The sequence below is a fragment of the Lissotriton vulgaris genome, chromosome 4_1, assembly GCF_964263255.1.
Source record: "Lissotriton vulgaris chromosome 4_1, aLisVul1.2, whole genome shotgun sequence".
Taxonomy (NCBI): Eukaryota; Metazoa; Chordata; class Amphibia; order Caudata; family Salamandridae; genus Lissotriton; species Lissotriton vulgaris.
The window spans coordinates 1,749,094,857-1,749,109,392 of record NC_141691.1 but is presented as its reverse complement, the minus strand read 5'-3'; the positions used below and the strand labels follow the sequence as shown (position 1 = coordinate 1,749,109,392).

At 45.1% G+C, this 14,536-nt stretch overlaps 1 protein-coding gene and 1 pseudogene across 1 annotated transcript in view; both read left to right on the top strand.

The window, feature by feature from the left end:
- RGS22 (regulator of G protein signaling 22) overlaps nucleotides 1-14,536 on the top strand; it is a 1,820,811-nt gene that overhangs the window by 1,604,772 nt on the left and 201,503 nt on the right. The window contains exons 23-24 of the mRNA XM_086966055.1: nucleotides 1,738-1,866; nucleotides 2,405-2,479. Coding sequence (XP_086822181.1) covers nucleotides 1,738-1,866; nucleotides 2,405-2,479 — 204 coding nt within the window. The remainder of the gene's footprint in view (nucleotides 1-1,737; nucleotides 1,867-2,404; nucleotides 2,480-14,536) is intronic.
- Nucleotides 5,485-6,984, top strand: LOC147724502 (uncharacterized; annotated as a pseudogene).

The following is a 14,536-nucleotide window of genomic DNA, read 5'->3' as shown; positions in this document are numbered from 1 at the left end:
TTATTTTTATTTAAAACTCTTTTTTTTTAATAAGCTCAATGGACAGTACAATCATGTATAAAGAAGCATGTAGATCTTGAGTTACAGTTTAATGATTTTAGTTTAAGGGTAAAAAGGGGGGGGAACAATACGCAGGGAGCACAATCCCAGCCTCCAACATTATCTGGAACTGGGGAAGAGCATACGTTGAGAATTTATCATACATTGCTTAAAAATGTAAATATAGTTTAATAAAAATAAATGTTACATACATTTTTCAATGTAAAAGAGGTCATTAAACAATGTTACATCTAAATAAAACATATATATTTTTTAACAATCAAATGTATTTATATTTTTCACTAAAGTAAATATTTTAAATTAACATTATTTCTTATGGGGTTTTATTTTAAGTCTCTACCTTCACGTTCAACAGTGTTGCAGTCCCAGAGGTTGGCACTATGCGGTGCAGGACTTACTCCAGCTCTGAGCTGCAGTACATGTATAACTGTTTCGGGTCCTTTTTGGCAGCAGTAACTTTAGAAGTGCAGTTTGCGAATAGGATTGTGCCTACTCTTAAACCCCTCCCTAGCCCTCCCATAACCCCTTTCATTTTGTGAAGGAATGAATGAATAAGAATTTGTATTGCGCAACTTTACCAGAAGGCATCAAGGCGCAAAATATGGCAAAACAGCTGAGTGAATAAGTGAACACAAATGAAAGGTTACAGGTAGGCCTCTGCAAAGAGCCAGGTTTTTATAGTTTTTGTAGTTGGTATTCACCATTTTCTAGCCACAGTTTCTTCTAAAATGCACCGTGTGCAGAGACTAGACATTTGGTGCACCGCATAGGATAAGAGGGGCGGAACTTCTGCATATAGTTTTGTAAATAGCCTTGTGTAGTACGTTTGTAGTAATTTTGTAGTACTACTAATGTATTATAAAATGCAGTTTGTTAATAGGCTCCCTAGTGTCTTCACCGTTTATAAGATTTAAGGTTTCAAGTTTCTTTTCAAAAAGGAGCTATGACTTGATGTTAGGTTCCACCAAAACAAAGTGAGACAACAGTGGAGCTGCTGACTCCCTTAATAGCTCCCTGCTCGTTTTAAAGATCTATTTTCTTTCCTAACTTTTTTCCCTAAAAAGTAATCCGAAAATAATGGATTAGCCATTGGTGGAATGTTTAATTACGGGAAACATCCTTTACCATGCGGATTTTACTCCGCAAGGCTTTAACAACGCGTCCATTACAACCACGACTTGCGCTGGACGGCTCTAGAAGATTAAGAATAGTATATTTACTATTCCAACACCTTCCCTAGTGTCCACGGGGACTGGTGTTAGAATAGTAAATTATACTATTCTCAATCCGCGCCCCCAACGCAAGTCGTGGTAACGACTTGTGTTTTAAGGGACGCGTAGTTAAAGCACGCGTTGTGACGGTACGTGTCGTACCGTCATACATCCTTTAATTACAACTGCCTGTTTTGTTAAATAAAACAAAAATGAAATTCAGTCAGTGTTGCCTAACATTAGGCATATACAATCATTATTAGAAGAGATTTGATTTTTTTAAAGTGCTTTGTGATCTTGCATTTGTGGTAATTTTTACTCTTTACAACATCAATAAACATCAATGAAGATATTCCCGAGAACAAGAATTTCAAGTAGGTAACTTTTTCTTCCAAATAAGTGAACAAGCATGAAAAAGGTCTTTTGAAGTTCCCATTAACACTGATTATTATTGTCCCTTGGTTAGATGGTGGTTTTTAGCATTTTGTTCTCATTCTGGCATGAATTTTGTGAGTTCCGAAGCAACCTAACTGATCAGAAGCCTGATTTGGAAAGAAAAAGAGATAAGAAGAAGAGGAAATTGAAAGCACAGGAGGTGAGAATGTGTGTCCTGTACCGTTTTTCATTTTATCTGTATTTCATCATAAATGAGCACACATCAGGTATGAGGTAGTTAAAACAATCTTGCCTTATTTGTGTTCTGTATTTAGTTAGTGGATCAGCATCTCCATTGTGGTTAGAGAAATTGCTCTTACCTGACCTATTGGTGAAAAAACTCCGTTAGTGGACTTGTCGCCCAACCATTAGGTCCCTCCAGACCTGTAGAGTGCAGCCCTTGTACATGTAATTTAAGGTCCTTTGACTTCTCATAACAAACCAACTGCTGTATCCCTCACAAACATTTAGGAAGACCCTTAAAATGTAACTTAGACTGACCACCTCACAGGTTTGTTAAGCTCCTGGGCCCAGTGACAGCCTTGTGCATCATGCATTGAACCCCAGGAGTGGCACAACAACTGGGTCTGTGGAAGGGAGGAAGGGGTTTTGCTATACAGTGGTGGGCTATATAGGGAGTGGAAATCAGCTAAATTATATAATAATGAGTCCATACTTTGTTTCCTGTACTTGATTAGGATGGATCTCTTGCATCAAAGAACCTCACTGATTTGGAGATGAACAGATCATCACAAGATTTTGGCTTACCAGAGGTATGTGCAGATTCCACCATATAGCCCAGCATGTAAAGTTCATCCAAAAATTTTTAAAAAAAATTGCCATTCCTACAGAAATTGTTGAAGATTAGTACTTAGCTGTTGATTGCCTACTAAAGAATGTACTGCTTGTATGATATGCATCATAGCCAGCTAAGTGTAATTACATCTATGCTTTGTGATTTGCATGTACTACCATTGAAGTTCTGTATCCACCCATTTGTGTTACAAATTTCCCCACGTGAAATGAAATCTTCTTATATGACTGGTTCATTTTTGATATGGTTCTTACGTCTACCAAGGTTTGGAACAAAGTCCTCACACTCAAAACCCCTAATATTTGGGATCTATTGCTCAGATTTCCAAACTTTCCTATGTTTTTTTAGATTGAAATCATATTCTATTTAGGTAATGATATTGCCTGTCAAGACTCGGTCACTGCATTCTGACTAGCAATATTCATGATTGCGCAAAATTACTGTCTGCAAAAGGTATGCCATAAAGTATTCTTCATAAATAAAGCTGTGATACATAATATAATAACTTATTGTAATCTTCTTACATTACAAAAAACATCAATCGTGGAACACTTGCGTGAGGTTATATGTTGCTTCAAAAGACACTGTCTCAGACTCATACCAATGCACTGTGTCTAACGCCAAAGTTAAGTTTTATATAAGCCTAAGCTTTACATGCAGCTCACTTGAAATCATCAAAAAGGCGTTAGTTACTTTGATGCCCGAGGCTGAGCATGTAAAATGATCAAGCATAAAGGTTTCAAATACTTTTAAAATTAAAGATGGAATGTACTAATTGATAAATTCAGAGATAGACTCAATGTATTAAATCACATTAAGTGCGTACAAAGTAGACTCTACCCACACATCCACCATTCCACCCATCACCCCACCCATACATCCACCACTCCGCTCATACATCTATTCACCCACATGGCAACAAAACGGACGTCTGGTGGCCGGCTCCACCCGACATCCCTCACACATTTGATGATTCAAATTCGAATCTGCAGACCAACATCCCTGAACACCAACACTTCGGTGCCCACACAAAGATCCTCATGAGTTGAGGACCTCAGACCAGAGCCCACGTCCCGATTCATGGCCCAAACCCGGATTGCAACCTCTCCCTCCCTTCCCAAAATAACGGAAGGACTCCCGCCCTTCCCCCCCCCCCTCACTCCCACCCCCCTTGAAAGGCTGGGGGCTTGGGCCAGAGCCCACCCCGCCCGTGCCTCAAAACCTCTCCGGAAACCTTCTCTCCCTTCTGGGAAGAGCTCTTTGTAATAAGAACCAAGGACTTGAATGGCTCTGGTGCAACTGGTTCTGTGGGTAGGTTGGTTGTACTGCTGCAACTGTGTCAGTGGGTAGGATGGTCGGTATTTCTATATATGGAGGACTGTGTCCTGCATTGCTACCTTAATAATGGTAAATCTTGCCATTTTGTGGGAAACCCTGGCATGATAATGCCCACCTGTGCCCACCTCTAGCCCTGCACAATTGTGGCAATGCTCTGTCATGAAATACTGGACCAGGGATAAGCAAGACAGAATCTATCGACTTGGGGCTACTTGAGAAGGAGCTCATGCTTTCATTGCCCAAACCTATTGTAATGTTCAGACCCACAGAGAGGAGAGTTGTCCAGTGTGTATTCTGTTATCCAGTATTGGGATATCTTTCATAGATTCACATGCCTGAATCATTCCCCGTCGTCGAGGCAGGAGTCCCACGGTAAATAAAAAAGCAGTGCCAAAAGCACTCTGTAGTAGTAGGCCCTAGAAAAGGCCTGAGGCCTATATTATAGTAGCCTATCTACATCATTATGCTAAAAAGACCAACGTCTTTGCTCCAACCAATCAGCTTACAGCACCCTCTAGAACCTTCCCTGCAGAGCCAGCTCTCCTCAGATTTTCACCGCACGTCGTGTGGAAGGGAGTCTCCCTGAGACTTGACTCAGTTTTTCGTCAGAGCTTCAAGATGTCTGACAAGAAGGCCTTGTTTAGACCTTGCAGAACCTGCGAGAAGAAGAGGGTCCATGTGGATGACCAGCATAAGGACTGCATTTATTGCCTTTATCCCAAGCATGAGGCAAAGAAATGTAAGATCTGCCTTACCTTCCCTTCTAAGACCTTAAGGGATAGGGAGGCCAGAGTCCTTTTGTGGCTTAAATCCTCTTCCACGGACGATGATGACAGAGCCTCTACCTCCAGCAAGAGGGCGAGGTCTCAAGAGGATAAGACAAGTGAGGGGAGAAAGCATGCTAAAACCTCCCACTCTACTTCAGGCTCTTCACAGAGATCCCAACATTCTGTCTCTGGAGCCTCAGCCACCAACGATCCGGCAAAGAAAACTGTGAGTAAGACTTTTGCGGTCTCCTCTCCAGTGACTACTGTCTCTACTTCAACCTCTTCTTCTATGGATATGATATCCACTACATCTGTTACTACTCCGATTGTGTCTACAAAGATTTGTATTGTGGCAAAAAGAACTCTTGTGGACGACTCGTCGACGAAGACGCCATCATCATCGAAAAATTTGTCATCCAAGAAGAGCCCGTCGACGAAGTCATCGACGCTGCCGTCGACGACTGTCTCGTCGACGAAGAAAGCATCGACGTCTATCCCGTCGACAACGAGCCCGTCTTCAGTTATCCCGTCGACGACCATCCCGTCGACGGTGGCTCCATCGACGTCGAGTCCATCGACGACTGTCCCGTCGACGTCGAGCCCATCGACGACGGTCCCGTCGACGGCAAGTCTATCGTCGACGATGCCCTTGTCGTCGATCTCGTCGACGATAAACCCGTCGACGACGGCATCTTTTCAGCAGGTGGATGCACCTTTGTCACCGGGGCCATCAAAACCGATGGGATCAGCTTTACTAAGGCCTATCGCTGGGAATCAGGCCTTTTGTACGCCAATAGCGACAAAAAACGTTCAACTCGTGTCTTACAAGAGACAACAAGGTTCATATATATCACCACTTATGCCCTCTCATCTTCTAGAATCCTATGATGAAGAAGATTACTTTGAAGACGATGATGATGAGGGTGCTTTTGGTGTGGCACGTCACCCATCCGAGCTCGTCATCAAGTGCCAAGATGATGATGAAGATGAATCCTACGCTGAACACTACTACCAGGAGGATATCATAGTGCCTCATACATTGGAACATCAGAGACGGCCTAGGGTCCCGGAAGTTACTCAGTTGCCGCCTAATTTGATACAAGACTTACAGGCTATGCTGGCGGATTACAAGCAGCGTTTTCCACCACAAGTGCCTCAATTTGATACTGCAGTTCCTCCTCAGCAACATCCACCGGTTTCTCCAGTCGTGGAAACTCCGCAACCGGTCTTGCCTCCGCAAACTCCGGATACATCATCGGAAGAGGAGGTAGAAGATGGAGACTTGCCTAACGTACCTTCATCAGACCCATGGAATGAATACGTTATACCCATGCCATCCCCTCCAACTCCACAACCTTCAGATTCACCGCCTTAAGATGTAGGTGGTTTTCACAACCTGATGCAGAGAGCATCAACCAGGTTTAAGCTCCCGGTTACAGTGGAGCAAACGGAGTGTTTTCTCCATGACTTTAAAGAGGAAACAAGAAAGATATCTAGAGCCATTCCCATTATTGAGTATATTTGGAAGGAAGGCATAAAAATAATGAAAAACCCTGCATCTGTGCCTGCTGTGTTGCCAAGAATAGAAAAGAAATATCGTGCTCCGTTCTCTAGTCCGGCGTGCCTTATTGGTCATCCACGCCCGGATTCGGTAATCTCTCAGGCGGCGCAACAAAGGTCAAAGAACCCAGCTACCCCTATTTCTACTCCACCGGATAAAGAGGGGCGACGCTTAGACCTTATTGGGAAGAAGTTTTCCACTATGGCTGCAGCATCCATCAGGATAGCAAATTCAATGGCGATTATTGGGCGCTACGATCGCCAAATGTGGTCAGAAATGGCGGGCTTCATAGAGCTGTTGCCAGAGGACAAAAGGCAAGAAGCCAGGAAAATTCTAATGGAAGGAGAGCGGGCAGCGGAAGAATCCATCGACTGCGCTCTAGATATGGCAAATACGAATTTCAGACAGTTGGCTGGGGCAGCTGTCCTGAGACGTCAAGGGTGGTTAAAAGCCACTACATTTCGTCCAGAAGTTCAATTGAAAATACTGGACATGGCATATGACGGAGAGTCCCTCTTTGGGAAGCATGTCGATGAGGCTCTCCAAACGATTAAAACTGACACAGATACTGCAAAGTCGCTAGGGTCATTGCAATATAAAAGAGGATCGTTCAGAGGAGCAAGAGGACGAGGTTATTCGTCCATAGGAAGTTATTACCAGCAAGGCAGGCAATATCAACAACAATACCGCCAGAACTATCAGTCCTCTTATAGACAATCTGGATCGGCTGGTTTCTCTCGCCAAGGAGGAAGAAGGCGCACAAACAACCAAGGACGAGACAGTCACAAGAAACAGTGAGAACAATTGGGCGCCACCTCCAATCCCTTACCTTCCCGTGGGCGCGAAGATATCTGCCTTCCAACAGCAATGGCAGAATATAACAACGGATCGGTGGGTGTTAGACTTGGTCCAGCATGGTCACACCCTAGAGTTCATCACCAAACCTCCAACAACTCCGCCCAGGGGTCCCCCTCCCCCTCGTCTTCACTTATTGTTCAAGGAAGTGCAAGCTATGCTTCTCAAGAATGCAATAGAGAAGGTTCCAAATCATCAGAGAGGGGCAGGTTTCTATTCCCGTTTTTTCCTCGTAAAAAAGAAAACAGGGGAATGGCGACCGATCCTAGACCTGCGCAATCTGAACAGGTATCTCAAGAAGCAAGGATTTCGAATGGTCACCCTCTCGGACATTCTCAGTTGCCTCAACGAGGGAGATTACATGGCTTCCTTGGACATGGAAGATGCATACTTCCACATTCCAATCCACCCAAAACATCGAAAGTACCTCCGTTTCACGGTTGCCGGCGCCCATTATCAGTTCAAAGTTCTCCCATTTGGCCTCAAGTCGGCCCCAAGGATTTTCACGAAGTGCCTGGCTCCTGTGGCAGCAGCTCTTCGAGCAACAAAAGTGCAGGTCTTCCCGTATTTGGACGACTGGCTAGTCAAAGGTCCATCAGAGGCCAAAGTAAGCTCCGACATTACAGTATGCCGCAATCTCTTCACATCGCTAGGCCTCACAATCAACAAAACCAAATCTCAAATGGATCCAAACGAAACCTGTTGTTCCTAGGAGCTTGCTTGGACACAGTGGAATGCAAGGCATTCTTGTCTCGAGAGAGGCAGCTCCGACTGCAGGCGTTGGCCAAAAAACTGTCAAGAAAAAGGTCACTTTCAGTTCGCCTATTTGCATCACTTCTGGGGATGTGTTCTTCAGCCATCAACCTCATTCCATTGGCGCGTCTAAAGATGCGGCCACTGCAAGAGGAGCTAAACTGTCAATGGCATCAAGCGACAGGTTCATTCGAGGACACCATCACAATCACCAACAGGATGGTGCATGCACTCCAATGGTGGTCTCAGATCAGCAATCTGGAACAGGGGCTCTCATTCTTGCAGACTCCTCCGGATTTTATTCTGACGACGGATGCGTCCATGGAGGGCTGGGGTGGTCATCTCCAGGACCTGCAAGTGCAAGGAAAATGGTCTCAACAACATAAAAAATGCCACATCAACAGTCTAGAGTTGAAAGCCATTTGCCTGTCTCTTCAAGCGTTCCTCCCCAGGATAGTAGGATCCTCGGTCCTGGTCAGAACGGACAACACCACAAGCATGTTTTATATCAACAAGCAGGGAGGAACGAGATCAGCAATGTTATCCAAACAAGCCCAAGAGTTATGGAAATGGTTAACAGTTCACAACATAACTCTGAAGGTGGAACACGTCAGAGGCCTCTACAACACCTTGGCAGACAAACTGAGCAGAACCTTGTCAGATTGCCACGAGTGGGAACTGGACAACGACCAGTTAATCTGTGTGTTTCAGAGATGGGGCAAGCCGAAGTTGGACTTATTTGCAACCCAACAGAACAAGAAATGCCGGTACTACGCCAGCAGATACCCTCAACAGGGGTCAAGGGGGAATGCCCTTTCGATGCAATGGTCAGGGACCTATGCATACGCTTTTCCTCCGATCCCTCTGATTCCACGAGTGGTGCGCAAAATGAAAATGGAGAGTTGTCGCCTTCTCCTCATTGCTCCCAAGTGGCCTCGCCAGTATTGGTTTCAGGAACTCATGCTACTTTCTCAGGAACGACCGATCAAACTGCGGGTAACTCCAAAGCTACTGTCACGCAACGAGGGTCAGGTACTTCACCCAGATCCTCAATCGCTGAAATTGCACGCATGGCTCCTAACTTCCTAGAATTCGAACATCTCCAAATTCCTCAGGACTGCCGAGACATTTTAGAGAAGGCAAGAACCCAGAGTACATTAAAAACTTATCGTCTCAAGTGGAAGCGTTTTTGCGCATGGTGCATCTCTGGTGCTTTACACCCAATAGAGACGCCAGCAGAGAAGATATTACCCTATTTATTGCATTTAGCACAATCTGGTCTTTCTTTTTCGTCAATAAAGGTCCACTTAGCGGCCTTATCCAGGTACAGAAAGATGGCTAACACTCAATCACTCTGCTCTTCATCGCTAATCAAACAATTTATTAGGGGTCTGTTCCGGGCTTATCCCCCAGTGAAGCCCTCACCACCGGAATGGGAGCTCAACACGGTTCTATCACAGCTGATGAAGCATCCGTTCGAGCCTATCCATAGAGCTGACCTAAAGTTCTTGACATGGAAGATTGCTTTATTACTGGTGCTAACTTCCGCAAGAAGAGTGGGAGAAATTCAAGCTTTCACCATAAAGGAGCCCTTTTTGCATTTCTCCCAGGACTATGTCACTTTGCGAACGAATCCAACGTTCATACCGAAAGTGCCTTCCCAGTTTCATCTAAATGAGCCTGTCAAGCTGAAAGTTTTCTTTCCAAACCCGTCAACCCCGGCTGAAAGAACATTGCATTCTTTGGACATCAAACGATGCTTAAAATTCTATCTTCAGAGAACCAAGACTTTGAGAAAGTCAGATCAACTGTTTGTAGCTTATGGCCAGACTACATTGGGGAAAGCGGTTACCAAAGCTACAATTTCAAGATGGATAGCATCCGCTATTCAATTCTGCCACGTCAAGGCTAATCGACCATTGACAATGTCTGTTCGATCTCATTCCACAAGAGCAGTGGCAGCGTCTGCGGCTTTGTTTGCAGGAGTGACGCTTGAGAACATTTGCCGTGCTGCGACATGGAAGAATGTCCACATGTTTACAAGACACTACTGCCTGCAATCAGCAAATCAGGATGATGCGGCAGTGGGCCAAGCTGTTTTACGTCACCTGTTTCCATAAGGAGTATGTTCAGGTACTAATGTTGGCTTATTTCATATAAAGTGCATGCAATTCAATAGATTGCTTTAAATATGCAGACATATGCTAACATGTTTTGTATTTTTGTATGATGCTTAAGATTTCTTTCCAGAAGGAAAATGCACAATTTCAATGTTGAATTTGAACATGATTTATTAATAGATCAATCTCTAGGCGTTTGTTGGTTGTTGACGATACATTCATGGGGGTGCACTACAATAAGTCTCCCACCATCCGCAACCGACTTTGCCAGGCTTACTGCTTGCTATTCTGATTCAGGCATGTGAATCTATGAAAGATACCCCAATACTGGATAAGAAAACAAGTTACTTACCTGTAACTTCAGTTATCCAGTATTGGTATCTTTCATAGATTCACATGCACCCACCCTCCTCCCCGGAGAGTCAGTTCTCTAAGTTGGGGATACTTGTTCCCACTTGTGCTACGAAAATCTGAGGAGAGCTGGCTCTGCAGGGAAGGTTCTAGAGGGTGCTGTAAGCTGATTGGTTGGAGCAAAGACTTTGGTCTTTTTAGCATAATGATGTAGATAGGCTACTATAATATAGGCCTCAGGCCTTTTCTAGGGCCTACTACTACAGAGTGCTTTTGGCACTGCTTTTTTATTTACCGTGGGACTCCCGCCTCGACAACGGGGAATGATTCAGGCATGTGAATCTATGAAAGATACCAATACTGGAAAATAGGTGGCAGACATAGTGAGTGTGTGATGTATGGAAGAGATAAGAGGGAAGTGTACGTGGTCATATTTCATTTATGACACCATCATTAAAGCCCTGGCTATTTAGCCAACAACATATTGAATGCTGAGATTTTTAAACCTATATTTCTAATAAGCAAAGTACAATACAATTATTATAATGCACAGAGATATAAGCTAAGCCAAGACCGATAGAAGGTGTCACACTTGACAACAATGCGGAGTGCAGTGAAAGGGTGTTGTGCAAATGTGAGGAAAATAAATGGACTGTGTAGGAGAGTAGGGTCTGCAATCCTATGGTCACCCACATTTTTGCTTTTTGCTTCACTGGTTTACGACTTTCCCTGGCTGTGGGCCTGCTAATCAGACCCACAGCCTAGCTGTTCTCTCTCTCTAAATTGACATCCATGTACCTTAGGTGCATTTACCAATTGGTATTGGGTCACTCTTGTAAGTCCTTGTACAGTGTACCATAGGTACCCAGGGCATAAGTGAACCCAAGGCCTACCAGGGGCTGCAGCATGTATTATGCCACCCCTGGCTGGCCCTCCAAATCTGACACAACTGGCTGATCAATCAGCTGGGGCAAGGTGGTGTAATCACCCTTTGCTTTAGATATAGTATACCTATATCTAAACCTAAAATGGACACATACTCCTATAAATCACTCCTATGGCAGGCCTTAAAAATCCTAGAGGCAGAGTGCTTGGAATTATGTGAGATAGTGCTCTGGCATGAGCTGAGCCTGTCTACAGCTTTCGGAACCAAGTCCTTTAGCTGTTTCCATGATAACGCTATACCATATACTCTTAAGTGCATTATAATCCTCGCGGTTATTGCTAACTTTGGCATAGCATTATCAAAACATGTCGAGTAAGGTGTCATACGAATTGGAAATACTACCCCCTCGCCAATTCTGGCGACGGGGATAGCATTCCAACCTTCTAGAGGGACACAGCATGTACCTAACTGTGAACCCCGGTTAAAGTGAACCCGAGCCTCAGCATCACAAAATGGATGCTGCCACCACAGACGCAAGTCTGACCTCCTGCTGCTGGGAGCGCTTCCAGCGAGGGAGGCTTGGACAAAGGGTTTCCTGCCTTGGGAGGTGCTAGCACAACCCCAGACAGGATTTTGTGTATTGGGTAGGACATGGCTTAAAGGAATGAGACATGCCTGGGGCACACAAGGTGTCCCTGTGCATACACCGGTCTAAACCAGTTCCTGGGGCTCTCCAGCCCCAGCTCTGGCGCAAGACCGGACAAAGGATAGGGGGTGTAACCACCCCCCTTCCTGGTCCCACCCATAGGAGGGACCTAGACGTAGGACAGCCCCCTTTAGCAGGATAAAGGTAGGAGCTGGTCCCATTCCGAGTTAGATTAATCCTGAACTGAAACTCTACAAGAAGAAACTCTGGACTTCGACTTTCTGCCAAGAAGACTGAAGAAATCTCCCTTGTGGGCAAGGAGTGTCCACCCTGCACAAGCAGGCACCATCAGCGTCCAGCGGCTTCCCTATGTCGTCTTCCCTCGAGGATCCAGACTTCAGAGCCCGACGAGACCCGGATTCCCAGACCTCTCCAACCTCTACCTACATCTGCAGCACAGCTGAGATCCGTGGGTGCGACGAGACACGTGGGACCGGCCATCTTGGAAGAAGCAGCACTTTGCTCCAGCACGACTTCTGAGGTAACCTCGACTAAGTGCTTTGGGGACTGAGAAGCCCCAACCCCGAGCAGCTCCTGCACCGAAGACTAGCCCTCCAGCATCCACGAGATCTGCGTGGGGCCCTTCTGCCTGTTTGCTGCTCCACGCGTTGTCTGGTCACTTGCCGGCTGGCTAGTGACCTCCTAGACGACGAACCTTGAAATTCAATCTGCTGGTCTGGTTGCTCCAGACTGGCCCCTGCTTCCCTGCAAAGGAGAAGCACCCCGGACCCTCCTGGTCCACTCCAGACGCCATTTCCACTCACCGCGTGGGTTGCCTTTGCCAAGGCCTGTTGACTCCAAATCCGGATCCGACACCGCCGACAGCGAGAGCCTGCGTGGGACAGCTCGTGCCTCCATCCTGGTTGTCGAAGACACCACCTGGTCCACGTGGCTGCAGAGACAGGCATCCACTCTTCACCTGATCGTGACGACGACATCTGGTTCCACTCCTGGTTCCACTCCAGTCACTGGCTAGTGACTTTGAACATTGTCCCCTCTGCTTTCAGGTTCTCCTCTTCACTGATCCACCCTTGGATCACACCGGACATCTTCCTCCTGGTCGCCTGCAGCATCTTTTCTTCCAGGCTCCATAGACTTCAACGCCGGAACCCGACACAACTTCGCACCTCTGCACCCGCAGCCTGTGGTTGAGGTAACAAGAGCATTTCAGTGCACAAGGGTAGATTGACTCTCCTAGTGTCCAGTTCCACAGTCGTTTTAGTCCTAACTAGTCAGGATTGTCCGTACTCACCTTTTACTTGAACTGTACTGTCCATAGACGTTGTTACGCATCTCGCGTGTGAGTTCATACTCTGTACACGCGTTCCGTGGGCCTCCTATTACTTACCTAAGGTTAGGGTAGTGTGGTCCCAGCGATCCTACAGCCTCTGGACAGCTCCATTCCCTCTATCGACTTTCACATTCCACTTACTTAGTATATGGTTTGTAGTGCCCCTAGGGCAACATTGTGATTGTGCAACTTAAATGGATTTTTCTTAAGAGTCTTGTCATGTGCTTAGCCCTCTGATCTCATAAAGAGTTCAGAGGTGTTTGTTAGTTAATAAATATCTTGTTTATTTTCATAACTACCTGTGTGGTGTCCTTTCATTTGGTATTCAAGGGGTTATATGTGGTAAAACAGCTGGCTTCACATGACAAAAGAGTTTAGCCTAAGACTGCTTTGTCCATGCTACCATTAGGATAGCTGGTCTATAAGGTTGACTTACAACCAATCACCATAAGGGTTGTTTGGACTGATACAAGGTGATCACTAGAACTAGTGAGCATCATATATCAGGCCAACTTCTCACAGACTGCGAGAGAGGTGTAGGGAAGAGATGAGTGTTCATTGTGAGAGAAAATTAGCTTAGAAAAGGAACGGTGCACCTACGTGAAGGTTGCAGGTAGAAATAGTATTGGAAAATAGTTAAGATTCCTTGTTAAGCTTGCTGTGCCCAATAGTCAGGAGGCCCCACTAAATGTTATGCCCAGGTCCCATAAAAGCGTGAGACATTCCTGCCAAGAATTTTTTTTTAGATGGGTGAGAAACAATTTAAAAATAAGTCCTGAAACCTGAATAACATTCTTATTTTAAAACATGAGGCAAACTGATTTTGTTAATTTTGTGCTACTTTAATAAAACCAACTGATTTCTCCTCATATTTAACCGCATCATTTGTATTTGAACAGTGGAGAACGTTTGTTTTCTGTGTTTTGTGTTATGTCAATGAAGCAAAAATTGCGTCATACCAGTTTGCTCCGTTTTGTGCTGGAGGATAAAGGTTTAGGGGCAGATTTACAAGCCCCTTGCACCACTTTTGCGTCACTTTTCCCATGTTAAATGACGCAAAAGTGGCGCAAGGGCCTTGTACATAAGCCCCTTAGTTTGGAGCACATACGTTTTTGTCCATTACGTAAAACAAAGGTGGCAAATTATCAGATTTATCCTGTATTCATACCACCACAATGATTTGCCCTGTATTTATTGAAGTGCAAAATATCTGTCATAAGGCCTATAATGGCTACAGTGTGTTAGAATACATTTAAGACACCAATCATACTCTTATGCAGAAAGGAAGCAGAATCGCCTGCCCACGTATTCGAAAATATATTTTTTAATGCAGACTTCAAGTGCCTCAAAACCTCTCCGGAAACCTCTCCCTTCTGGGAAGAGCTAAC